Genomic DNA, 26152 nt, shown 5'->3' with positions numbered 1-26152 from the left:
GGCATGCTGTGCTGGTATTTGCCCGCTCTCAACTGGACCAGTTTCGGACTTCTGCCGTCCTCAGTGGAACTTCAGCGCAGCAGGTTTCAGTTTGTTGGATCTTTGGAGACTGAGGATATGAGTATTTTCTGCATGCAGCTGGCTTACAAGTTATTGGGAAAGGGCGCCTATACTCATTACCTAACTTATATGGTATTTGCCCTTTTTATCTCTTTCCTGCTCAGAAGCCATTTACTGCCAGGAAAGTGTTTTATGGCTGCAATTCCTTATCACTAAGGGTTACGCTGCAGTCTGACCCAGCCCGGACCCAGACAGAAACTGTAACTTGCATACCTGATTTTTAATTTTTTCAGGCAGAGAAAGAAAAAAGGAGCACAGCATAGTTGTGTGTGTTTGGCACTGTACACACGCATGTCTATGTCACATGTCACCTCGATGTCCTTTAAGAATCTTCTACACACTTAAATAAAAGCTGTGCCATTGATTCCTTACGCATGATTAGTTTATTATTTTTTTATTTTAGTAGCAGCCCCAAGTATAGCAAGCAAGGGGAAAATCTCTGCAATGGGAACACAAACCGCATGATCAACCTGACCGAGGATATAACTGTTGTAAACTAATGAACATGGAAGGGCCCTCCATCCTTTCAATAAAATGATCAGAAGCCCTGTCAGTGGTCAGAATGTCCTACTGAGACTTTTTATTGGTCCATGGTGTTAACCAAAAGGTATTTTGCAGAAATATTTAAATAAGCCCCCTACCTGTCCTTCCAAACCTCCACCCCTCCCCAAGGCATTTTTTTAAATTACTTTAACTTACTGCCCCAATTGTCATTGGTTGGAAAGTACATTAGCAATGTTCTTTTCTACTGGGAAGCTTATTTGAGGTTTTTACTGTTAACTTGGTTCCTGATCATTTTAGAGATGGTTGTGAGTGGCAGGGATGGACAGGGTGGAAAATGCAATTATCATAACAGAAGGATGGACGCATAGATAAATCTGAAGGATAGAAGAAAAACAAAGATGAAGAAAGAAATATAGAGGGCCTATCCCATGTGCATGGGGGTAGTCACATCCACTTCCTTGAGAAGTGGAAATCAGCACCTTGTCCATAGTTTTAGACAAGAAAGGTGTGGGAATGGGCGGTCCGGTATTGGCTCAGATGCCACTCATTTCCTCCTTGATGCTATGGACCATATATAGTGATTTTGCCCTAAAGGCCAGGGCCTAGTAGGGCTGCACGATTTTAGGGAAAAATGAAAATTGCAATTTTTTCTCTCAGAAATAGCAATTTCGATATTTTTTTTTTTTCCCGTGTTTTTTTTTTTCTTTTTCTTGTTAACATGCTTTTTTCACTTTAGGGCAGCGGGGAGGGAGTAGCATGGTTCCTGGTCCGCACTGCCCGTCTGTTGTCTGTAGTACCTTGCGTCTGGCCCCGCTGTGCGCGGATTGGCCAGAAGCAGTGAATTGGTAACGCTGTATGTGCCCAGCCACTCGCTCAAGTGGATCCCCCCCCGCTCATTAACACTTATACATATTCACTGCTTCTGGCCCATCCGCGCACAGCGGGGCCAGACACAAGGTACACTATAGACAGGACCGAAAAACCAGAGATACTGACGATCAGTAGATCGTCTTGCCACGAACCGCGGTTTCGGTTTTAGACCGAAAAACCGTGCAGCCCTAGGGCCTAGTACTGGTGGGCTCTGAATTCCTTAAAGGATACCACAACTGACATGTGGCATAATGAGATAGACATGGGTATGTACAGTGCCTAGCACACAAATAACTATGCTGTGTTCCTTTTTTTCTTTCTCTGCCTGAAATAGGTAAATATCAGATATGTAAGTGGCTGACTCAGTCCTGACTCAGACAGGAAGTGACTACAGTGTGACCCTCACTGATAAGAAATTCCCCCTTTTTTATCTCTTTCTTGCTCTCAGAAGCCATTTTCTGCTAGGAAAGTGTTTTATAGTTGGAATTTCTTATCAGTGAAGGTCACACTGTAGTTACTTCCTGTCTGAGTCAGGACTGAGTCAGCCACTTACATACCTGATATTTACCTCTTTCAGGCAGAGAAAGAAAAAAAAGGAACACAGCATAGTTATTTGTGTGCTAGGCACTGTACATACCCATATCTATCTCATTATGCCACATGTCAGTTGTGGTATCCTTTAATTCTGTGAGGTATATCAGCTTATGGGCTAATAAAAGAGGGAAGTAGGATATTTGGGTTTTTTCCTTTTTTTTTTATAATAATGGCTGAAAATACTGGTTATTGTTCTGAGTATGTCCTTTCAATCCATTTCCAATCCGTATCCAAATAAAATGTTTTCTCTAAATCAACTGAAAAAGCAGAGCAAATACTGAAATTCAAAACAGCTGAAAAAAAGTGGATGTATCTGGGACCCATTCAAGAATCATTTTTACATTTTCCAGACAAAGATTTAAAGAGATCCTTTTGCTGAAGCAGCAGGATAAAGTTGTGTCAAAGATTTACAATGCCACAATAGTCTAATGAGATGAAATATAATTGGCTGTGCCCATGATCCTGTTGAAATGAAAAAGCTGCATTCCTATAGCTGAGCAAACTGGTGCTCAACACCAGTTTTTTTTTTAAAGTTACAGGTTCACACTTAGGCCTCGTTTCCATCTATGCGCTTCTGTCCGCTTTTCAGCAACATGTATCTGTTTGTAACATTGATGTGCTGAAAAAAAGCGGATAGAAGCGGACAGATGGAAACAAGGCCTAAGGGCATGATTCATCAAGCTGCGCTGCTAAAGCTAATGTTCTGTAGTGTGCGCTATGCACGGCTTACATAGCAGCGCTCGCTGCCATGTAAGGAATGTGCCTTCCTTAGTTAAAGAAGCAATGCGCGTAACATTAACTGCGGGTGGTCCTGCTCCTGTGAATTATCTCTACTGCTACTTCACCCGCAGTCGCTACTGTGTTAATATGTAAATTAACACTGTAGCCACTGCGAGTGAAGTATTGCGGTAGCGATAATTCACAGGAGCAGGACCACCCGCAGTTAATGTTACACCCATTGCTAAGGAAGCAATGCGCGTAACTAAGGAAGGCACATGTCTTACATGGCAGCGAGCTTAATGAATCAAGCCTTAAATAACTAGGCGAGGGTAAGTACTATGAGATTTTGCTAATAAAAGGTACTTGACCAGTTCGGATTTAGCACTGAAAGGATTATGGGATCTAAAACTAGCCCTACATTATGCAACTTTTTTTTAATACATTAGCCGTTTAACCAATTGATTGGTTAAAATCAAGGTCCTAGTTTTTGAAAGGATTAACCTAATTTAAAGGGAACCTGAGGTGAGAGGGATATGGAAGATGACAAGTTTTCTTTTAAATAATGCAAATTGACTGGTTTTCCTGCTCACCCTCTGCTTCTAGTACTTTAAGCAATAAACCCTGAACAAGCATGCAGATCAGATGTCTATGACAAATCTGACAAGATTAGCCGCATGCTTGTTTCAGGTGTGTGATTTAGCCCCTAACGACCAGAAAGTTTAGCAGAGCTGCCAGGCAAGGCTGGTATTGTTTAAGGCTGCTTTCACAGTGGGACGTTACAGGCGCACGTTAGAGCAGCCTGTACCGCAGCCCAACTTACAGTAATGAAAAATCAATCGGCTGTTCACAGTGCCCATGTTGCGTTACATTGTAACGCTACACGTTCTATGAAAGTGCAGCATGCTGTGCATTAAACGCGGTTTTAGCCGCGTTAGACTGTTTGCACATGCTCAGTAATGTTGTTGTTTTTTGTGTGCAGGAGAGGAGGAGGGGAGAGTCTGCTATTTTGCCTAGCCACATGGCTAATTAATATTCACTGCACTGCAATGCCGGTTCTCTTCCTGCTAGCAATGATTCATATGAATCATTCTCTGGCTGCTAGCAATGATTCATATGAATCATTCTCTGCCTGCTAGCAATGATTCATATCAATCATTCTGGGTTCTCTGCCTGCTAGCAATGATTCATATGAATCATTGCCGGTTCTATCGAACGAAAACAGCGCAGCAAGAGCCACATAACGCGGCTCTATGTAGCGTCCACCTTTAGCACAACCATGCGTTGCGTTAGGGGAACGTTATGCGACCTTAACGTCCCCTGCAAAGCAACGTCCCACTGTGTAAGAGCCCTAAAGGGAAATATATACGGCAGCGTTTATCGGTCTCACACTTCAGGTTCCTTTTAACCTAACATAATGACATAGACACAAAAGGAGCTAGCGGCAGGCGGGTAACAGCAGGAGCCCTTGTGGGACGGATGTGGCCCGCGTGCTGCCAGTTGGACTAAACATGTGCAATCACCACAAATGAATCATTCCAGCACTACACTTCTTGGGACCTTCATGACAGTGATTTAAACCTTGGTGATCCTGGAGACAGGAAATAGTAATAAAAATGTTAATTGCTGGTCACTTGCATTAATAGGGTTTCTGAAAACTCCGACGTGCCACCACTGTTTTTTCCCAGCTTTGTAGTATGTCTACAAAAACCTGTTGACAGCAGTTGGAAAATGCAAAGCCTCTTTATATTGACTTTGTCTAGCAAGGTGCTTAGTGAGATTTTCTGTTTCACTACAGATGTGTGGTGCTCTTGTCAATACTTGCAGACCTCTTCCTTTTGTTTAATATAAGAGTATGTAGGTCACTGTGCGTTTGTACTTTCCATAGTAGATCTGCAGGTTTTCTGGCTTAGTGGAAAATGTATTGTTTGTTCCCCAAGTCTGGTGTTTTTTTTGTTTGTTTTTTCCCCATATGTTTGCTCACAGAGCTGTCATATTTCACAAGGTAAATGATCCATGTGACGTGTGTTCACCTGCGTAGTCTTTTCTGGCTGCTTTCACCTTGCTAATTCAAAATATACATGTTGTTCAATTTCATTCTACTAAGGGCCTGTTTCCACTACACGCTGATTGGATGCAGAAAGACTCCAATGAATGCCTATTGGAAAATCTGCATCAGAAATAACGTGTTTAGTGGAAACAGGCCCATAGGAAGTCATTGGAGTCAGTTTTTCTGCATCCAATCTGCGTATAGTGGAAACAGGCCATCGTGAAATTACATTTATCTATCCCTATAAGGAGCTTGCAACCTACTAAGTTTTATGCTTTGGGGCACTTTAGACAATGTTATTTACTGAAAGTGTGTGCATTACGTCGCATGCCACCACACAATTTGTTTTGGTTGCTTTCATATGTAGGTTGCAACTTAATGCTGGAAACATACGATACTTTTTTTGCGGTCGATTCTCGGCGCGATCAATTTACCATTCAATTCTCTGCTTGATTCTCTTATCTTTTGCTCGTTTTTCTTCCATTTACTCCTATGAGAAATCGAGCTGAAGACAATGGAACGGAGAATCGGACATGACAGAATTTTATCAATCTAACGCATCTATCGGAACGATTCAACTGCAAAAACGAAACGTGTGTTCCCAGCATAACACTATTAATAATAATAATAATAATAATATTATTGTTGTGAATTTATATAGCACTTCAAACATCTTCAGCAGTACTATTACATAGTCTATACAGTCATGTCACTAACTGTCCCTCAGAGGATCTAATCCCTACCAGTCAGTAATTGTGTTATTTTCCTATTGTGGTCTATGGCCAATTTTTAAGGAGGACTAGTTAACCTCTCTTTAGGATTTTGGGATGTGGGTGGAAACTTAACTAACACAAACACTGGGAGAACATACAAACTACATGCAGATTGCTTTTTCGCAGATTTGAACTGGGTACTCAGTGCTGCAAGATTAGACAGCTGCCCACTAAGCCACTGTGCTGTTCGATGCAACACCCCAATGTGAAACTAGAGTTAAAGTGAACGCAAAGGTGAGAGTGATATGGAGGCTGCCATATTTGTTTCCTTTTAAACAATACCAGTTGTACAATCCAAGGGAACAGGTCGCTGCAACCACTGCACCTACTGTGGTCGGGCTTCTCCACAGAGACCGGCACCTCTCAAGTAAATAGATATTCAAGCTCTTTTATTGCATATAGCAAAGTGGCAACACAATGACAGTCGCTGTTTCGGGCCTAGCCCTTTATCAAATTGCAGTAGCCATAACACACACACGCGTTCACATTCCTTAAATATCCCTCCCCCAGTAAAATCACCAATCGGTGTTCTAATGGGTGGGGTTACCGGACGTGTTTGAACGTCCCAAGGGACACTGGGACGCAGACCGTGGCACACCGATTCTACCTTTGGTGGTGCTCCTCCTAAGCTACTTTGTCTCCTACTGTGGTCGGGAGCAGAACACCAATAAGCCAGGTGTATATTGAAGAGAAGAATTCCACTGCACCAATCTCAGGATAAAAGTCCAATTTTTATTGAAGCATTTGTGGACAAACAGCAATACAGCTCATGCGTATTGAAGCAAACTTCTTGGGTGGTTTTGGCTGGACACAGTAAGGAACCTGGATGTGTCTGGAGACCATATACATCGAGGTATGTATATTTTTATTTATTTACCCACAGGGCCCTTCCACACCGAGACAGTGCGGTATTTTTACCGCACCCCACCGGTGTGCATTTAAAGTTTGTGGAGTCTTTCATTCTACGATGTTATGGCGCAACGCAACAGAAGTGACGTTTTTGCTGCATCGCCAATGCAGGTCCAAAAGTACGTTAACAATGCGGCAATCTGTGTCGGCCCAGAAGTCATGTTGGTCTATGGCGATGCGCGTGCGCGGAAGCATATTTTAACAATACGCTGCTGTACACTACCGCATACCCGAAGCAGAATGTGACAGCAAGCGCGCGACTCTTTCTGCTTGGCCGGCGGCCAGACAGGAAACACCGCTCAATAGGCGGTGTTCCCTGAAGGCCATTTTTTGCCAATGCAATGTGGTGCGTCGGGCTTGACGCATCGCTGATGCTGGTTTCTGGTGTGAGTACAATGAAAGCCTTTGAAACTAACTTAACCAGTTAATGACATTCTGACTTATTAAAATGTCCTGTTTGAGCCTGTTAATGGCAACAGGACGTTTTAATAAGTCGCTCACTCCCGCTGCTGCTCTGCACGTATGCAGAGGGAAGAGGACCGAGTGGTCCCCCGTGATTGGGGAAGTGGACCGAGTGGTCCTATACCCAATCGCAATGCCTGGAATGAATGGACATGACCGCGATCAGCGGCCATGTCCATTCATAAAACAGGAAGCCGTCATCATTAGTAAAATGTAAAAAAAAATAAAGCGAACACTTCCTATAAAATAAAAAACAAAAAGTAAAATTAAGCATACAGACATACATACACATAATTACATATTAATAAAATGAATAACTTATACTTCCAAAGCCCCCCCCCCCCCCAACCCCCCAAAAAAACACTTTAAAAAAAATCAGTTAAAAAAAATTATATAAATAGTTGCCTTAGGGACTTTTTTATCTATATTTTATGAGGGTAAATTACTATTACTTTATTACATAAGGCTCCCTGCACCCTGCAAATCCGTTTTCCGATTCCGATTTGCAATTCCATTTTTCCCTGAATGCAATCAGAAAAAAACGGAGTAATAAACACAGTGTGCAGTTACGATTAAAAGTCGGGATCTGATGTAAAAACCGATTAAAAATCGGAATCGCATGCAGTGTGCAGGGAGCCTAAGCGCTGGTAATTATAGACCGGACTAAAAAAAAAAAACACGGAAAAATAACGCCTATATTTCCAAATAATATATTGTTGCCAAACTTGTGATAGGGACATAATTTAAATGGTTTAATATTTGGGACAAATGGGCAAATAAAACATGTGGGTTTTATTCACAGGAGACTTTTATTTTAAAACTATAATGGCCGAAAACTGAGAAATAATGATTTTTTCTTATTTTTCCTGTTAAAATGCATTTAGAATATAAAAAATACTTAGCAAAATGTACTACCCACAGAAAGCCTAGTTGGTGGCGAAAAAAACAAGGTATAGATCATTTTGTTGTAAGAAGTAGTAATAAAGTTATTAGCGAATAAAAGGGAGGAGCACTGGCAGGTGAAAATTGCTCTGGTCCGGTAAGGTAAAAACCCTTGGGGGTGAACTGGTTAATGTCTGGGAACTGAGCTCATGTTAAGTTGATTATCCATTACGTCTTGGAAATTATTCATACTAAGCATCTAATCATATCTGAATTATGCTCAAATTCGCAAATCAGTATTACATGTGTAAAGGCCAGATGTTTATGATGCAAAATTCTTCCCAGGCAGATGGGTTGAAACAGTTACCAGGTGCTCAACCAGGAAAAAAGACACCACACAGAGCATCCTCCCTCCCTTGTGTAACCATAGCATAGTAGTCTTCACCAAACACTCTGCAGCAGTTTATGCCTGCTATGCAGCCGCTTACCTCCTAAGCCACACGAGCCCATGTACTGTCATTTGCCCATCCGCCTGTAACCACCTGTCTACTTGTGCAGTCTCTTGCTCCCCTTTACGCTAACTAAAATGAGTACACTCAAAAAGGCAAAGGCACATTTGGGCAGTGGACAACGCCACCGATATTATCTCGCTTCACCTAATCTACCTCTCACATTTATGCTCCCCGACCTACTTCTAACACTTAACTACCTCCTATCTAACATTAACCTACTCCTACCTACACCTAACACTAAATTTCCCCACTCCTACTGATGCCTAACTCTACAGTGTAAGCTTACTATAACACCACTACAGTATATATCTTACCCCCCCCCCCCCCACACACACCACCACCACCAATCTCTGGAGTTCATCTACATAGTAATTGAACCTGGTGAGCCACTATTCTTTCCCTTCTTACCCCCCACCACCATGAATTCACCTCATGAATAAGTCTATGGTGACAAACCTACTCAGCAGTTTAAAGCCTGGTTCTGGCACAAGTGTTTGGTTTTCTTGTGTAGATGTACAGTTAGACACAATTGAGGGGGAACTCTCTAAATACATACAGGGTGCATTTCTCTGTATTCCTTTTCATGTCCACTTCAATGGACAACTGTAGTGAGAGGTATATGGAGGCTGCCATATTTACTTCCTTTTAAGCAATACCAGTATCCTGGCTATCCTGCTGATCCTGTGCCTTTAATACTTTTAGCCATAGACCCTGAACAAGCATGCAGCAGATCAGGTGTTTCTGACATTATTGTCAGATCTGACAAGATTAGCTGCATGCTTGTTTCTGGTGTCATTCAGACACTACTACAGCCACATAGGTCAGCAGGACTGCCAGGCAACTGGTATTGTTTGAGGCTACTTGCACACCAAGACGTTGCGTTAGGTGCTACGTTAAGGTCGCATAACGTGCACCTAATGCAACGTATGGTGGTGCGGGAGAGGACGGTAGAGTGAGCCGCGTTAGGCGGCTCCATCCGTATCAGGTCTCCCAGAGTGGCGCTGATTGGCCGGCGGGACCACGTGATGCGGAGCGAGACACTCTGCATCACGTGGTCCCGCCGGCCAATCAGCTGCCGCCAGTGCAGTGAATATTAAGTAGCCATGTGCTCGGCTACTGTAGCTTGCTCTCCCCGCCTCCTCTCTGCCCCCCACTGAGCATGTGCAAACAGTCTAACGCGGCTATAGCCGCTCTAACGCCGTAGCATACTGCACTTTCGGGAGAACGTGCAGCGTTACATGTAACGCAACGTGGGCTGTGTGAACAGCCCACTTGTGTTCCATTGCTGTGCGTTGGGGGAGCGTTACAGGCGCACTAACGTGCGCCTGTAACGTCCCTGTGTGTAAGCAGCCTAAAAGGAAATAAATATGGCAGCCTCTATATTACTCTCACTACAGTTGTCCTTTTAAAGAGAATCTGTACTCTAATATTCTTACAATAAAAAGCATACCATTCTATTCATTATTTTCTCCTGTGCCCCTCTGTGCTGTTTCTGCCACTCTGCTGCAATCCTGGCTTGTAATTAACAGTTTTAGGCAGTGTTTACAAACAAACTAACCAGCTTCTAATAGGCTCAGCTAAGCATAGTGTGTGAGTCATTCAGAGTGTGCAGGGGGCCTGCAGAGGGTGTGTATCGCTTCTACCAATCACAAGCAGCCCTGCACATTCCACACAATCAAGCCTTAGCCCGACAAACAGGACAGAGGAAAGATACATTGATTTATTACAGAGACAGTTCAGTTAGGAAAGACTGCAGTAAGCCAGAGCAGATTAGAACAGGCATAGGAATTTATAGGATAGAAGAACTAAGGCTGAAACATTTGTTACAGAGTCTCTTTAAGCAGTCATATCTTGAGTAGGGTACTATAATTCTGAGAGTTAGACAATTTGATAATATCCCCCTCCTCATAGCCAGTGCTAGACCCTCCTCCCCTCCATGCTGTGCTCTGCTGCACTGGACAGAAATACTAATCTAACTTGCTGCCTTAATTGGACAACACAGAATAATTTTTCTGCTTGACAAAATGTTAACATTTGCCCTTCCTGGTTTGTTTATGAAAATCTGCTGAATGTATTGCTGTCGTGTAGCTGTGTGAAGAGAAGTGAACAGCGGATGCTGAGCACCGCTGCTTGTGTTTGAGGTTGGGTAAAACATTGTCTGTTTGTGGGTTTTTCTCTGCTCTATATTTCCTAGGGACCACGTGAGATACAGAAAACAGAATTACAGAAATTGTGCTTTTGTACCACATACAGAACTCTGCCTTTCTTTTGATATACTGTATTAGTGATAGAAACACCTGACTAAATCTACAGTTTGTGAGCTTGTGCTAGAAATAGAAAGCCTTTCATGTCTTTTTAGAAAGTGGGATATAAATGAGTGGTAACTGTTAAATCATTATTTCTTTATATTTGGTTTTTTTTCTAACTTTATTTTGCAATGCATCTCAGGAGAACCCTATAAAGCATTGTTGGAAAGGGTTCTGAACACAAAAAAGTGGTCAAGAGCAGTCAGTCACCTGAGACAAGATTATTTCGGACAACAGAGCCCTCACATGTATTTGTGGTGTTTGACTGATGTATTCTAATGCTGGATTAACAGTTCCAGAGACAATAGAAACAACTTCAGAGGCAATAGAATGGGTATTTGTTCTGATTGAAAGAAATTGCTTATTGTTCAGATTGAAAAAAATTGCTTATTGAATCTGCCACAGATTCAAGGTCCCGGTGGTGTCATGTGTCTCTGATCACCGTAATGCACCTCACGAGATTTAGTACATCGATGTGAGTACATCTCCTGGTCAAGACTATCCTATGTTTACCGTGTTTTGTTTTTTTTGAAACTCCAAAAAGGACATAAAGTTAATTTAATACCAGTAACTGATCTAGCGTGATGAAAATATTAATATTTAAAGGACTTTTTTTTACAGTTTGTTTACAGTGCTGTGATATAGTATTATGTGTAAAGCATGAACATTTTTGACGTCCAGTATAATAGATATGGCTACCTTTTCATTTTTATTTTTTTTTGTACACATTTCACCTCTGTAATTTCAATATCCACTCCATAAGAAAATGCAAAGCTTTACGTGCGGCCTTTTTTGAGTACTGCCAGTGCCTTTAATTTATTCTAGTGTAGCAGTATAATCCTACATTTCACTGAATTCTGCATCAAATCATTTTGAATCCCTCACGCTTGTTTTGTAATCAGACATTTTATTACTGAACAGGGCACGGTGCTGAACACTTCCAACAGAATGGATCATGGCTGAAGACATCACATAGACATGTGCCTCAACGATCACCACAGACTTTACCCAGGTAAATTACACCATGAAATGTGTTCATGACCACTATGATGTTTGAATGAGCAAATTCAAGCATTAAATGCTGTAAGAACTAAGAAACCAGGGGCATGCTTCATTCTTCGTAGCAATTGCTGGCACTCTATAACCTGAAGTGCAGTCTTAGTGCAGCGCATGCACAGAAGCAGCTTACCCGGCTGGGTCGCCGACCACTACAGAGGAGACACCAGAGGACTAGGTGATAGTGGAACTGCACCAAGGGACACAGAGACTTCTAGGGGTTGGAAGTAAGCCCCAGGTGTAACAATCCCTGGAGAAGCAGCTGCGGGCAGTCAGGATGCCTCCGCAGCTGCTTCGGTTTCCCTGTCGGGCGTTTCTCCTGTCCCTCCGGCGTCTAGCACGCCGAGGAGGGGACTGTCAGTGGCTCACAGGGTAGCTTTGACGCGCGCGCACAGACGGGACCTTTATGCGGGAAGGAGGCGCGTCAGCTGACCGGCCGGTCGGCTGACGTCAGGGGAGACTCTCGGCGGTTCCAATTGGCTGATGAGTGTGGGCGTGGCCGAGGGGTCTCCTCCACTTCTTAAGCCGCTTGGAGCCACTTGCAAACTGTCTGATGTTGCGAATGCTACGTGTTAGCACTCAGACCTTAGATAGATCCGGTGTGCTTTGATCCGGGAGGAAACCGGGGATTTCACACAAGACTAGGATTTATTGCTGTTATTGATATACATTGCTTGATATCCTGTGTTTGACTCTGGCTCTCTTCTGACTTCGCTCTCGCCTTACGATTTAGTACGTTAGCCCATCTGATCCTGTTGCTAACTCTGCCTGATATATCTCTATCCTCTTGCCTGCTGATATTGTACTGTACCTTCCTGTCTGTTGCCAATCCGATCTGTCTGAACACTCTACTCACCAGTGAGCCCTTGTCACTGGTGAGGTTCATTACTGATAATACCCACCAGCTCCTCTGGTGAGGTTCTGCCAAACTTATCAGTATTACTGTTGCACCAAGCACGTTACACCTGTTACACCTTTTGTATTTGTTGTCACGGCAGCTTCTGATATACCAGCATTATAGGTGATTCTGCAGATCACCTTATAATCAGGTATATATCTGCATTATAGGTGATACTGCAGATCACCTAATAATCAGAATTCTGCCTCTTGCTGACGCAAATTGTTACACCAGGTAAGTAAAACTGCAAAATGTAACCAAGCCTCATGTATCCTTTAAGAGCATTTGGTACTCCTAACTTTGCTACATACCACATATCAACCCCTATTCAATAAACGTTTTCTTGAGTTTTCTCTAGCACCTTAGGATGTTTACTTAAAGAGAACCTGTACTGAGTAAAAATATTTAAAATAAACACATGAGGTAACTTCAAATGAAAATTACAGAGTTACCTTGCCATCAGTTCCTCTCAGAAGCTCACCATTTTCTTCTGACAATAATCCCTTCCAGTTCTGACAATATTTTGTCAGATCTGAAATATATCAGTTGCTGTCAGTAAAATATCAGTTGCTGTCAGTTATAGCTGAGAGGAAAACGGATGTACCAGGCAATGTCCATGTTTCCCTATGGCACAAGTGGGGGATGTTACAGTTTAACTGTGTGCTGACCAGAAAGCTGTTATGGGTAATGGCTATTTTCAAAATGGAGGACAGAAAATTCCCTTGATCATAGTGAACAAACAGGACGCGGGACAGGAGAAAGACACTGAGGAGTAGACTACATGGAAGGTAAGTATGACTTGTGTATGCCTATTTTGACTTTTATTTTCAGTACAGGTTTTCTTTAAGGGTAGCACTGTTGTTTGACTTTACTGCATACAAGTTTACTTTCAGTAGTGGAAAAATACTTATTTGTGTAATGAGTGAGAATGAGCCATGAGCATCAGCTATGGCATTCTGTTGACAACATTTATTTAATCATTAAAATTAATCAAAAAATGTCCAACACAACAAAACTAACTTGGATGCCGTGATTAATAATAAATTGGTTGCCTCAGGAGAGTTCTGGCATGCATAGTAATATTAATGTGCATTAGTGATTGTCTCAGATGAAGATTCGGTGGGTATATGTGTCATAAGATGTATTTCAAAGGGGTCAGTAAATTGTATGCTTGAATAATCATTATCAATAGTTTGCATTGTGTTGATTTACATACACAAATATAATGCTTAAATTTTACATAATATTTTTTTTCCAGGCACAGTAAAACAAAATCTGACATTACCGGCATGGTTCGGGCAGCTGATGTTGTCTCGGTGAATAGCTTGGAAATGTTGCCCATTCCTAAATTTGGATTGCGGGATACTTTGATCAAGTCAGAGCTCCTGAAAAAAGAAACCTCGTACACCTCAATTCAACCCTTCAGGTACCGTGCCTGTATATCAGTCAATGCAAGTTACAGGAGTATAAGGTTGAACTGACCTGCCTATAGCATGATCCTCAATAAAATGCACCTTTTTTAAATAAGACTCTATCAATAATTTGCAATATTGTTTACATTTTGCGTGGTAAGAAACCTTTTTTTCTGATATCTGTGTCCTCCTCCATTCAGTAGAATTGGAAACCTCCATCCATAGCCATACCTTTAACATGAACCTTAGAATCCCGGAGAATAGAAGTGAGGAATTTCAATAACAACTTGATAATTATTATTATTATTATTATTATTATTATTGAGTATTTATATAGCACCGACATATTACGCAGCGCTGTACAGTGTGTGTATATATATATATATATATATATATATATATATATATCTTGTTACTAACTGTCCCTCAAAGGAGCTCACAATCTAATCCCTACCATTGCCATATGTCTATATTATGTAGTGTATTCTAGGGCCAATTTTTAGAGGGAGCCAATTAACTTATCTGTATGTTTTTGGGATGTGGGAGGAAACCGGAGTGCCCGGAGGAAACCCACGCAGACACGGAGAGAACATACAAACTCTTTGCAGATAGTGCCCTGGCTGGGATTCGAACCAGGGACCCAGCGCTGCAAGGCAAGAGCGCTAACCACTACACCACCGTGCTGCTGAAGTTGATGGACTTCTCTTTCCCATGCCGGAGTTTCCATATTTTTGCCTAAACAAGAAGTAAAGACAATTTTCCTAGCTTGGAATATAGACAATAATAATATTCCAAAGAGATTTTAAACTTTTTCAGGACTATCCAAAAAACAAACAAACCAAATACATCTGGGGTGAAGGGCAGGCCTATTTTATATTTCTAACACAGTAAGCAGTGGTTGCTCTTACCAGGTAGAGCTGTCTGTGTGAGACTGATTGGGTGCTTCTTTAGGGCCAAGGATGTTCACTAGTTGTTATGCTGGGAATATACCATGCAATTTCCAGTCAAATAGATAGGTCGATAGATAATTTCCGACAGGTCCAATCTGGTTTTCATTGTTTTTCTGATCAATTTTCTGATCACTTCAATACAAATTGATTAGATAAACAATCAGATTGGACCTGTCGGAAATTATCTCTCGACCCATCTATCTGATGTATTCCCAGCATTAGTGACAGCCCTGCTGATCTATGTGGCTCACACATTGGCGTCAATTCACCAGAGGTTACCAACCTATTTATCTCTTGGGAGGTAATTTACCTCCTGTGATATCTCCAAATAGCAATTCTCCAGAAGTATAGGGGAAAATATCGACAGAGAGAAATGCAAGAGATAAATGTGAGATAAGTATGAGATAAATAAGTGATAGTTAGTAGTTAGTTTTTCTCCAAATCACAATTCAGCAGGGAAGAAAGGGGGTGTGGCCATTCGTTATTTTTTTCATCTCTTTATCCCCTGAATAAACCTGGAGATATCGTGGTTTTCACACAGCAGCTGCTGCTGTGGAAGATGGAGCCTTTTGAGCTTACTCTGTTAGGCCTGGTGCACACCAAAAAACGCTAGCAGATCCGCAAAATGCTAGCAGATTTTGAACCGCTTTTTCTTATTTTTCTGTAGTGTTTCAGCTAGCATTTTGCGGTTTTGTGAAGCGTTTTTGGTGTAGTAAATTTCATGTATTGTTACAGTAAAGCTGTTACTGAACAGCTACTGTAACAAAAACCGCCTGGCAAACCGCTCTGAAGTGCCGTTTTTCAGAGTGGTTTGCGTTTTTCCTATACTTAACATTGAGGCAGAAACGCCTCCGCAATCCAAAATCTGCAGCAGCCCGGGAGTATGCGTTTCTGCAAGACGCCTCCCGCTCTGGTGTGCACCAGCCCATTGAAATACATTACCCAATCGTATCCGCAGCCGCAAGCGGATCGCAAAACGCAGCCGAACCGCTCTGGTGTACACTAGGCCTTAGAGCTTGCTTCTATTATGAGGAGACGAAGGCGCAGGAGGAGGGTCTGTTTAATCGCCCCTCCTATTTTTCGTGAGAGAACAGTTCTTGATCATTTTACTGAGACAGAGGTGGTGAAGAAGTTCAGACTCACTCATGATATGATTTATGATATGATCTGGCAGTAAAAGGCGGGAATACTCTGGTCAGGTAGTGGTAAAACTCCGCCTCCTACCCACAATGCTTCACTTTCAAGCTTACAGAGAGGAAAAGTATCCCATGTAAATCATTAATACCGATTACCTAATTCTCTGCTTTCTCACACTTTCCTCATGCATATCTCTCCATTATCCCCTGCTATCGAACACTTTTCTCTCTGTCCTCTCACACTGGTGAATTGACTCCAGAGTGTTAAAATACCTCATGAGATAAACTACCTACCTTTTTTCTCTTAGTAAATCCTCTCTGGTGAATTGACGCCATAGTCTGTGTCACACACCTGAAACAAGCATGCAGCTAATGTCTGAAATCACTGATCTGCATATGCTTGTTCAGGGTCTATGGCTAAAAGTATTATGCTAGGTACACACTATGCAGTTTTCTGAGAGATTTACTGTCTGATCATTTATTTCCAACATGTCTGATCTGATTTCCAATTAATTTTTCAAAAGATTTTACATAGAGGTGAACTGAAAATCGATCGAAAATCAGATCGAACATATTGGAAATGATTGCCCTGACAGTAAATATGTCAGAAAATTGCATCGTGTATACCTAGCATTAGAGGCAGAGGATCAACAGGACAGCCAGACAACTGGTATTGTTTAAAAGGAAATAAATATGTTATCCTCCATATCCCTCTCACTTCGATTGTCCTTTAAAGCAGGGCTGTGGAGTCGGTACAAAAATCTTCCGACTCCAACTCCGACTCCTCAGTTTCTGAAACTCCGACTCCAACTCCGGGTACCCAAAATTGCTCAGACTCTGACTCCTCGACTCTGACTCCTTAGTCTAATACTTAACAGGGCTGTGGATTTTGTACAAAAATCATGCGACTCCGACTCCTCAGTTTCTAAAACCACGACTCCAACTCCGGGTGCCCAAAATTGCCTCGACTCCGACTCCACAGCCCTGCTTTAAAGTAGGCTTAAAAGTAATCATTCCTGATATCATTCCGTAATGCCATTGGATATTAAAGGACAACTATCAAAATTAACTAAAATTATAAATGCCACATATATTTCTAGTAATTACTAGCAAATAGCAATACAAAGGCTTTTTCATCTTTTCATTTCTTATTTGAAGAAAATATGACTTTTTTACAGAGAACAGTTTTCACTGTGGGAATTACTATGGAGGATTGTGTCCAGCACATCCAACATACAGAAACAGTCCTTATTGGCTACAATCCTGTGACTTAAATGTCTTCAGAGTGACAGAAATCAGAGATATAGCATCAAGATAGAATGTAAATAACTCATCAGATGCAGTTTTGTGTGCCTTATCTCTGCTTCACACAATTCTAAAGTAAACCGCCAAGATTACAGCCAGGAAGAGTTTATTCTGAATGGTGGGTGTAAGCATTCAAGTACAGGAATAAATTACATGTCCTTCTCTTCAGATCCTTTCTCTGTAGTTGAAAAATCTCTCAGCTGTTCTCATATGATCTGTGAGAAAGCCTTCTGTGTGGGCAGGGCAGAAACAACCATTAAATCTTTCCTCTGTGAATAGTGACAGGGAAGTGGCACCTATCTACATGGTGCATTCCTGCATTCGATGCCAACTCATGAAGCAGGGCTTTAATAGACAAGGCATTTCCTTCACACAGGCTGTGATAAGAGACTTCTGAATAGACTTCTGTTGTTACTGGCTAATAGCTGTATAGGTACGTGGGGTTTACAGAATGATAGTTTCTTTGATAGTTGTCCTATAATTTAACTCACTCTCTACTACAAAAACGACTCCAGTTTCACAGAAATATCATTCATTTTCACCTGTCAACTCACACCATCTGTAAAGCTTGCCAATGTGTATAATCATTCTTAAGGTGCCTATACATTACTCAGTTTGCAACATTAATATCCAGCAGAGTAGATTATAATGATCGTATCTGCCCGAGATTGATGCCACAATGTGACCGCCTGATCGTATTTTTGAAAGATGTCGCTCGAAAAGACTCTGTCGGGTGCACGGCAGTAGCGGCATTTAATTTCCTGATAACTGACTGACCCCCAGTCAGTCTCCATGCCATCTAAACTGTGTTTCCCCTGGGCTGTTGCAGGCTCACCTGCCCACTGTTGCGCCTCCTCCTGGATCCCATGTCATTCTCCATCACCACCAGGGGAACCTGTACCCATGTAGATAATGTCAGTACATGCCGCGGGTCACGTGGTACAGGCTACACACACTGCGATAGAGAAACCCGCTGTACACAGGAGAAGGTGCACTGACTGACTAGTGAGCCGGCAACACTCTGCGCAGGCCGGGGGATACCTGGGAGGCATGGCAGGCGGAGGTGGCTCCACAGATTTTATGCTGATCAGAGAAAGGTCTATCAGATGGTGAAGTCTGGTGACTAATTGCCAATGTATGCCATTTAAAAAGCATTATGTGCATGTGGTTAGGTTTGTCCAATCTGCCACTTCTGTGTAATATGAGGGGCGACCTAAAATATATTAATTCAAAGTGTATTCACTCAGTTTACTCTTCTACTACATAGATTTTGATTGACTTATTTAGACAAGATTGGACAAAAAAAAAAAAATGATGCAAGTTCAAAATAGTGATGGCAATGTACAAGTCAGGTTCAACAATTTTTAGCTTTCTGAATCATGTTAAACCTTTTTATTTTTCATTAGAAAGGGAAAGGGTGAAAAATGTGGATAAATACTGGAGTGGAAGGAAATTGGGCATTCCTGTCACAGGGACTGAAGAACAGGAAGTGATATCTCTTCAACTTACAGATAGTCGGCAATAGGAAAAAAAAATGTTCTAACTGTGGAAAAATCTCTCAGGATACAGCCTTCACCAATAACTGATAGCAGCTCAGAACCCCTTTTAGCAAAAATCTGAGCCTTAAAAATAAAATAAGTGACGCACAGTAAACAATTCTAGTAACCCTAGCATAATTTTCTGTATTGTCTGAGAAGCTTACATGCTTCTCTGTGAGACGGGCTGCTCTTGCTCTAATAATGAGCATTTAATAGCCTTGTAGCATGCAGTTGATCAGATGATGAGGAACATCATGGGCCATACTAGCCTTTTTGTCACTCCAGATATGAATCCCTGTGTCACCCCCCCCCCCCCAAAAAGAGAAAAAAAAACAACACACACACTAGAGAACATAAACCATGCACAATATAGGGTGGATGCATAATATCGGGTGTCCCTGAGATGCACACAATCCGCTGAGCCTGTCGCATTTCAACCCCAGCCCCTTTTTTCCCCAGCCCAGTGTGTAAATGCAGAGTATATTGCAGCAGAAGCTGTGCTCTCACCTCTCTGCTGGAGTTCAATGCTGTGCCTCCACCTGTCCGCTCACCACTTGCCCTAGTGCCCAGCATCTCCTACCTCATGTAGTATGATTACACACTACATGAGGAGAGCCAGCACTAGAGGGAGCAGAAAATAGACAGTGTGATCGCACAGGCACAGCACTGGACTCCAGAGGGTAGGTTAGAGCACAGCTTCTGCTGCGCTATACTCTGCTTTTACATACAGGAACTGGGGAGCACTGGAGGAAGACGGAAACAGAAAGTGAGACTAGGGGGTAGAGGGAGGCACAAAGGGGGACAGAAGAAGGCACACTGGAACAGAGGGAGCCACACACAGCTGGATTATCTACAAGGCAACTTAGGCAGGTGCCTAGGTCCTGGAGAGAGTCTAGGGGCCCAATATATGCTAACCCCCAACAAATCTTGCCAAAAGTGCTAGGTGGCCATCAAGAGTGGGCCTAAAGTCGTTGCTTGCCTAGGGCACCGTTTCACTTTAACCAGTTTGCATCCCGCATACAGTATAATCACGTCATTGCAAGTGGCTCCTGAAAGCCACATGACGTGATTATAAGTTGCTGTCATTTAATGAGCACAGCGGGCGTGCTAGCACGCTCCTGGGCTCATTAACCCCCCTCCCCCTAACTACACTACTCTGGCATCCCTTCCCGTGTCTCCGATTCCCCCACCCCCCGCCCGATCCTCTGTAATACCCCCCTCCCCCTCCATGCTGCGATCGGGCAGCATGGAGGATTACAATGTAACAATATTTACCTTACCTTGTTCCAGCGCCGATCGCGATCCTCTCCCTGTAGTCCCGCTGTCAGCCTCACTATGCTGAGTGAATCGGGTCCCGGCTTGATGACGTCATCAAGCCGGGACCCGATCCGGTCAGCATACTGAGGCTGCCAGCGGTACTGCAAGGAGGAGATCGTGATCGCCAGTGGAACAAGGTCAGGTGAGAGATTCTTGCTTCCCTGCGCCTAGCTCTGCAGAGGGGGTGGAGGGGACACCTGGCATTCGGGGAGAAAAAATATCTTAAAGGGCCAACTCCTGGCTATCCATGGGGGGGGAGATAAAAATTAAAAGGGGCACACATCCGGCCACAAATGGGGGAGGGGGAGGCATAAAGGGCATACACCTGGCTATGAATGAGGGGAAGGGGAGGTAATAAAAAACACATCTGGCTAACTATGGAGGGGGGGGGGAGATAAACAGGCACGTCTGGTTCACTGAAGTGGGGGGGGGGTGTTTACAGAGGCACATCAGGGGCTGGGGAAGGGTAACGGGGCACATCTGGCCAAGTATGGGGGAGGGGGGGTATAAAGGAGCACATCTTGATAACTAGGGAGCGGGGAGGATTAAAAAGTGCCACAACAATTAAAGAAAAATCCAAAGCCGCAAAATGGAAAAAAATGCACCTTTATTTCCAAATAATATATTGTCGCCATACATTGTACTAGGATCATACTTTAAACCCTGTAATAACCAGGACAAACAGGCAAATCAAATGTGTAGGTTTAATCTACAGTACCACTTACTATTTTCAAATTATAATTGCTGAAAACTGAGAAATAATTCCTTTTTTCATTTTTTCCCCTTATTACCATTAAAATCTGTACAAAATTAAATAATTCTAAGCTAAATGTACCACCCAAAAAAAAAGCCTAATTGGTGGCGAAAAAAACAAGGTATAGATCATTTATGTGTGATAAGTAGTGATAAAGTTATTGGCTAATGAATGGGAAGAGTGTGAAATGTAGAAAATTGTTCTGGTTTTTTAGGGGGAAAACCCCAGGGACGCGAACTGGTTAATCCATCTCTGAACACACACGGGGAAAAGGTGACACATGGGGAACTAAAGGTGGCACAAGGAGACAGAAGGAAGCACAAAGGGAGACAGGAGGCGGCACAGGGAACAGAGGGACACACAGGGGGCAGAGGTGATACAGGGGGACTGAAAGTGACAGAAGGAGACGCATGGGGACAGGAGGAGGTGCACAGAACAGTGGGGGGCGTGGCTTCATCCGGGAGACGTGGTTTAGTTCGGGCAGAGTTTAGCCCAGGGGGAGGGGCATAGTCAGGGGCATGGCACCCCCCAGGACCAATAGCACTCCTGACAGTGGTCTGGAATACCTATGCCTAAAAACGCCCCTGAGGAACATTTTAAAAATAGATGAAACTGTTCATATTCTAAGATATTAATGTTGTTGCAAAGTATTCTCAAACTATGCAACTGCATCACCTACTTGGTATGTAATGATTTACCAGGTACTGTATATAATGATTCACCAGTTCAAATCAAGTAAAATTAAGTTTAGTGGATCAAGTGGCTATTAAAGGGCCACTATCGAAAATGTGTAAGACTGTAAACGCATACATATAAGCTGTACATCTCTCCCTAAGTAAAATGCACTAGGAATATAAAATCTGTCAGGTTTTGGACTAGTCCATCTCCTCACGGGGGGTACTCAGCATTTCCTTTATTCTTCACAAAAGCACTCCTTGCAAAGGAACTATACAAAGATACTAGCCAGCCTTTGTACTGGTTTGGACACTGTTTTGGCAATTGTATTGAGCAACTGCCATTTAATGAGTGCTTTTGTAAAGAAAGAAGCCCCGCGAATCCCCCATGAGGAGATGGGCTGGTCCAAAACCTGTCAGATCTGTCAGTTTCTAACTGCCTACTGTAAGTGACAGTGACATAGGAAACAATTTATAGTGCATTTTATTCTGGATCAAATTTATTTTTCATACATATGGATTTTAATTTGTACAATTATTATTATTATTTTTTTGTGATGGCGGTCTTTAACCTCCCTAGCGGTTTAATTCCCACGGCTGCGCGGCCGCGGGAGGGTTTTTTTCACTTTTTTTTTTTTTTTTTATAGCATGTAGCTAGCCTAGTGCTAGCTACATGCTTCCCCCCCCCCCCTCCCTGCGTCATCCTCCCGTATGTTCCGATCGCCGCCGGCGCCGCTTGCCCATAAGGAAATCCCGTTCTGAACGGGATTTCCTTGAGGGCTTGCCCCGTCGCCATGGCCAGGCTGTGCAAGGGGTATGCGGGGGGGGGGGGGGGGCGCCTGTATCACGACGAGTAGCGGCGCATCGGCGGCGGCGATCAGACCAAACACGCAGCTAGCAAAGTGCTAGCTGCGTGTTTGAAAAAAAAATTATGTAAATCGGCCCAGCAGGGCCTGAGCGGCACCCTTCGGCGGCTTACCCCGTGGCACACACGGGGTTACCGCCAAGGAGGTTAATGAAGTGCCAAGACAACATGATTATCTTAAACTGAGTTTATGCCTTTGCTTTTGTTCAGGTTTTTCGTTGGCACATACAATGTCAATGGACAGTCTCCAAAGGAAGGCTTGCAACCATGGCTATGTGCAGATCTAGAACCTCCAGACTTGTATTGTATTGGGTATGTATTGCATATTTATTAATCCTTTACACATCTAGCCTAAAGAAGTATTCATTACCGGTATACACTCACCTAAAGGATTATTAGGAACACCTGTTCAATTTCTCATTAATGCAGTTATCTAATCAACCAATCTCATGGCAGTTGCTTCAATGCATTTAGGGGTGTGGTCCTGGTCAAGACAATCCCCTGAACTCCAAACTAAATGTCAGAATGGGAAAGAAAGCGGATTTAAGCAATTTTCAGCGTGGCATGGTTGTTGGTGCCAGATGGGCCAGTCTGAGTATTTCACAATCTGCTCAGTTACTGGAATTTCCACACACAACCATTTCTAGGGTTTACAAAGAATGGTGTGTAAAGGGAAAAACATCCAGTATGCGGCAGTCCTGTGGGCAAAAATGCCTTGTTGATGCTAGAGGTCAGAGGAGAATAGGCCGACTGATTCAAGCTGATAGAAGAACAACGTTGAATGAAATAACCACTCGTTACAACCGAGGTATGCAACAAAGCATTTGTGAAGCCACAACACGCACAACCTTGAGGCGGATGGGCTACAACAGCAGAAGACCCCACCGGGTACCACTCATCTCCACTACAAATAGGAAAAAGGGGCTACAATTTGCACAAGCTCAACAAAATTGGACAGTTGAAGACTGGAAAAATGTTGCCTGTTCTGATGTGTCTCGATAGAGTCAGAATTTGGCGTAAACAGAATGAGAACATTGATCCATCATGCCTTGTTACCACTGTGCAGGATGGTGGTGATGGTGTAATGGTGTGGGGGATGTTTTCTTGGCACACTTAAGGCCCCTTAGTGTCAATTTGGCATTGTTTAAATGCCACAGGCTACCTGAGCATTGTTTCTGACCATGTCCAACATGACCACCCTCTGATGGCTACTTACAGCAGGACAATGCACCATGTCATAAAGCTTGAATCATTTCAAATTGGTTTCTTGAACATGACCATGAGTTCACTGTACTAAAATGGCCCCCACAGTCACCAGATCTCAACCCAATAGAGCATCTTTGGGATGTGATGGAACGGGAGCTTCGTGCCCTGGATGTGCAAACCACAAATCTCCATCTACTGCAAGATGCTAGCCTATCAATATAGGCCAACATTTCTAAAGAATACTTTCGGCACCTTGTTGAATCAATGCTACGTAGAATTAAGGCCGTTCTGAAGGCGAAAGGGGGTCAAACACCGTATTAGTATGGTGTTCCTAATAATCCTTTAGGTGAGTGTAGTTTATATTCACACCTACATACCACATCAAATTAAGTTTGTACATAGGGCCATTGGCAGCACCTAATAGTCCAGCATAAAGCTTAGCTGTCCCAGAGCTGAGCTTTGATTAAGACCCTATCTTCTTCTTTTGTTTTTTTTTCTACCCTGCTATAGATATGCTGCTTGGATCTTCAATTTTCCTCTTTTTGTCTCATTTTTTTCTCATTTATTTAACAAGTTATGTCAGGAGAATTCAGTGATAAAATTCCCACCATAGTTCCAGCTGCCTTATTTCTCCTCTCAGAGGAGGAATGCAATATATCATGATTATTTTTTACCTAGCTACTTCTCTACTTCTGTGGCAGATGCCCTTCCCCTCAGGAGTCTCTTTTTATAGAGCAGGGGAAAGTGTCAGGATGTACAGTAATGGGGTAAGGCACTTCATAAATGCCCGTATACCGGGGGATTTAGTCGTATTTGCTCACCTTGCCAGTGTACATAACATGCAGGAACCTAGATGTGTCAAGATGTATGTTCACATAAGTGTATGTGATAAATTGCTGACTAGGTAAGTGAATGATAACTAAAACATATCTTCTCTGTCACAGATTTCAAGAGCTTGACCTAAGCAAGGAAGCATTTTTTTTCAATGATACACCCAAGGAAGAAGAATGGTTTAAAGCAGTGTCTGAAGGATTACACCCAGGAGCCAAATATGCAAAGGTATTTATCCTTTTCATTTGAAAAGCACAAGCTGTAGGTGGCGGAAGAATAGTTATTCTTTCTTGAACGGGCTGTAATGAGAAACTGTGCCCCCAATTTTTTTTTTTTTTTTTTTTTTAAATTTAAACAGAATTGGTAAGAATTAGATCACCTATTTATTGTGGTCTTTTTGATTTCGATGAGGTTTCATCTTACTGCATTTCCACAATCCTCTTCCCAGGTCCATAAGTGTAAATTAGTACCGATCTCCTTCTTCTCAGGTCGATGTGAGTGAATTGGCGATGCCTTACTTGCATCTGTTGTAGCATGCCTTCACTCTGAGCATGGGAAGTTTCAGTAGTAGTGGTCAAGTGACTGACTGTTCCTTCTTTGTAATCTTAATATACAACATTTCTAAGGCTTTTTTGTTAGTAACCTCAAACATCGGTGTGTTCCCTGGGTTTATGTGTGTTATTATGGGAAAAAAAATGCCTGTACTAAAAACGTCATGCTTGGTTTAGTCTTCATCCTGCCGTTGGTCCATGATCCACATCCTCTGGGATTTTGATTAGTATCTTTATGGGATCTGAAGTTGTCTTTGATTGTGGGAAAATTTCCTGATTACTCATTTTGGAGGAGAATGGCCTCAATAATGCATTACCGCATTCGGTAATGCTGAAAACAGCTGACTACCAAGCACTTAGTAAAATGTCAATTCATAAGGGCTGTTACCGCATGAAAAACTGAAGTTACCGAGCAGTGAGGTAAATTACTGACTTGTGTGGTAAATACCCCAAAAAAAAAGTCAGTAACTGTCAATTCATAAAGAATAGATCATGCCGTAAAAGCCTGAACTTTTACTGTAACCTCTCGTGTGGCAAAATGAGAGTGGAGACTGTGTGATCATGTGGGAAGCCAGCGTGACTCAGACAAGCAGAGAGGGATAAGCCATGACTGACAGGTGCAAAAGCCAATAGAAACAGCCCGTGTCTCCTGCAATTCGGGATGATGCGTTTTGACTGGACTTCTCCGGCAGGTCTAGCAAAAAGAAGTCTCCCCTGCCTCCCTTCGGCAGTTTAACCTCTTCCGTTCCCGTTTGAAGATGCTAGTAGCTAGTGGGGAAATCATCTAAGCAGGGCATGTGTAATGTCTCTTGGAAGTTCATCTAAGCTGTGGCAAATAAATAAAATGTTAAGAAAAACTAACAGACAGATTGAGAGCGAGCAGAGTCAGTATAACAAACAGTATAGCAAAACATGTACATCTAAAGGGATGTATGGATGTCTCTTACTATTGTAATGCTG

At 42.7% G+C, this 26152-nt stretch overlaps 1 protein-coding gene across 5 annotated transcripts in view; it reads left to right on the top strand.

Annotated features, from left to right (window-relative positions):
• The window catches only part of INPP5B (inositol polyphosphate-5-phosphatase B), a 187539-nt gene that overhangs the window by 96084 nt on the left and 65303 nt on the right, over positions 1 to 26152 (top strand). For all 5 annotated transcript variants that reach the window (XM_068269026.1, XM_068269027.1, XM_068269025.1 and 2 more), the window contains 4 exons: positions 11621 to 11711; positions 13912 to 14079; positions 22815 to 22916; positions 24755 to 24869. In XM_068269026.1, coding sequence (XP_068125127.1) covers positions 11621 to 11711; positions 13912 to 14079; positions 22815 to 22916; positions 24755 to 24869 — 476 coding nt within the window. The remainder of the gene's footprint in view (positions 1 to 11620; positions 11712 to 13911; positions 14080 to 22814; positions 22917 to 24754; positions 24870 to 26152) is intronic.

Source organism: Hyperolius riggenbachi, chromosome 2 (assembly GCF_040937935.1).
Source record: "Hyperolius riggenbachi isolate aHypRig1 chromosome 2, aHypRig1.pri, whole genome shotgun sequence".
NCBI lineage: Eukaryota > Metazoa > Chordata > Amphibia > Anura > Hyperoliidae > Hyperolius > Hyperolius riggenbachi.
This window is presented reverse-complemented; position numbering and strand designations above follow the sequence as displayed.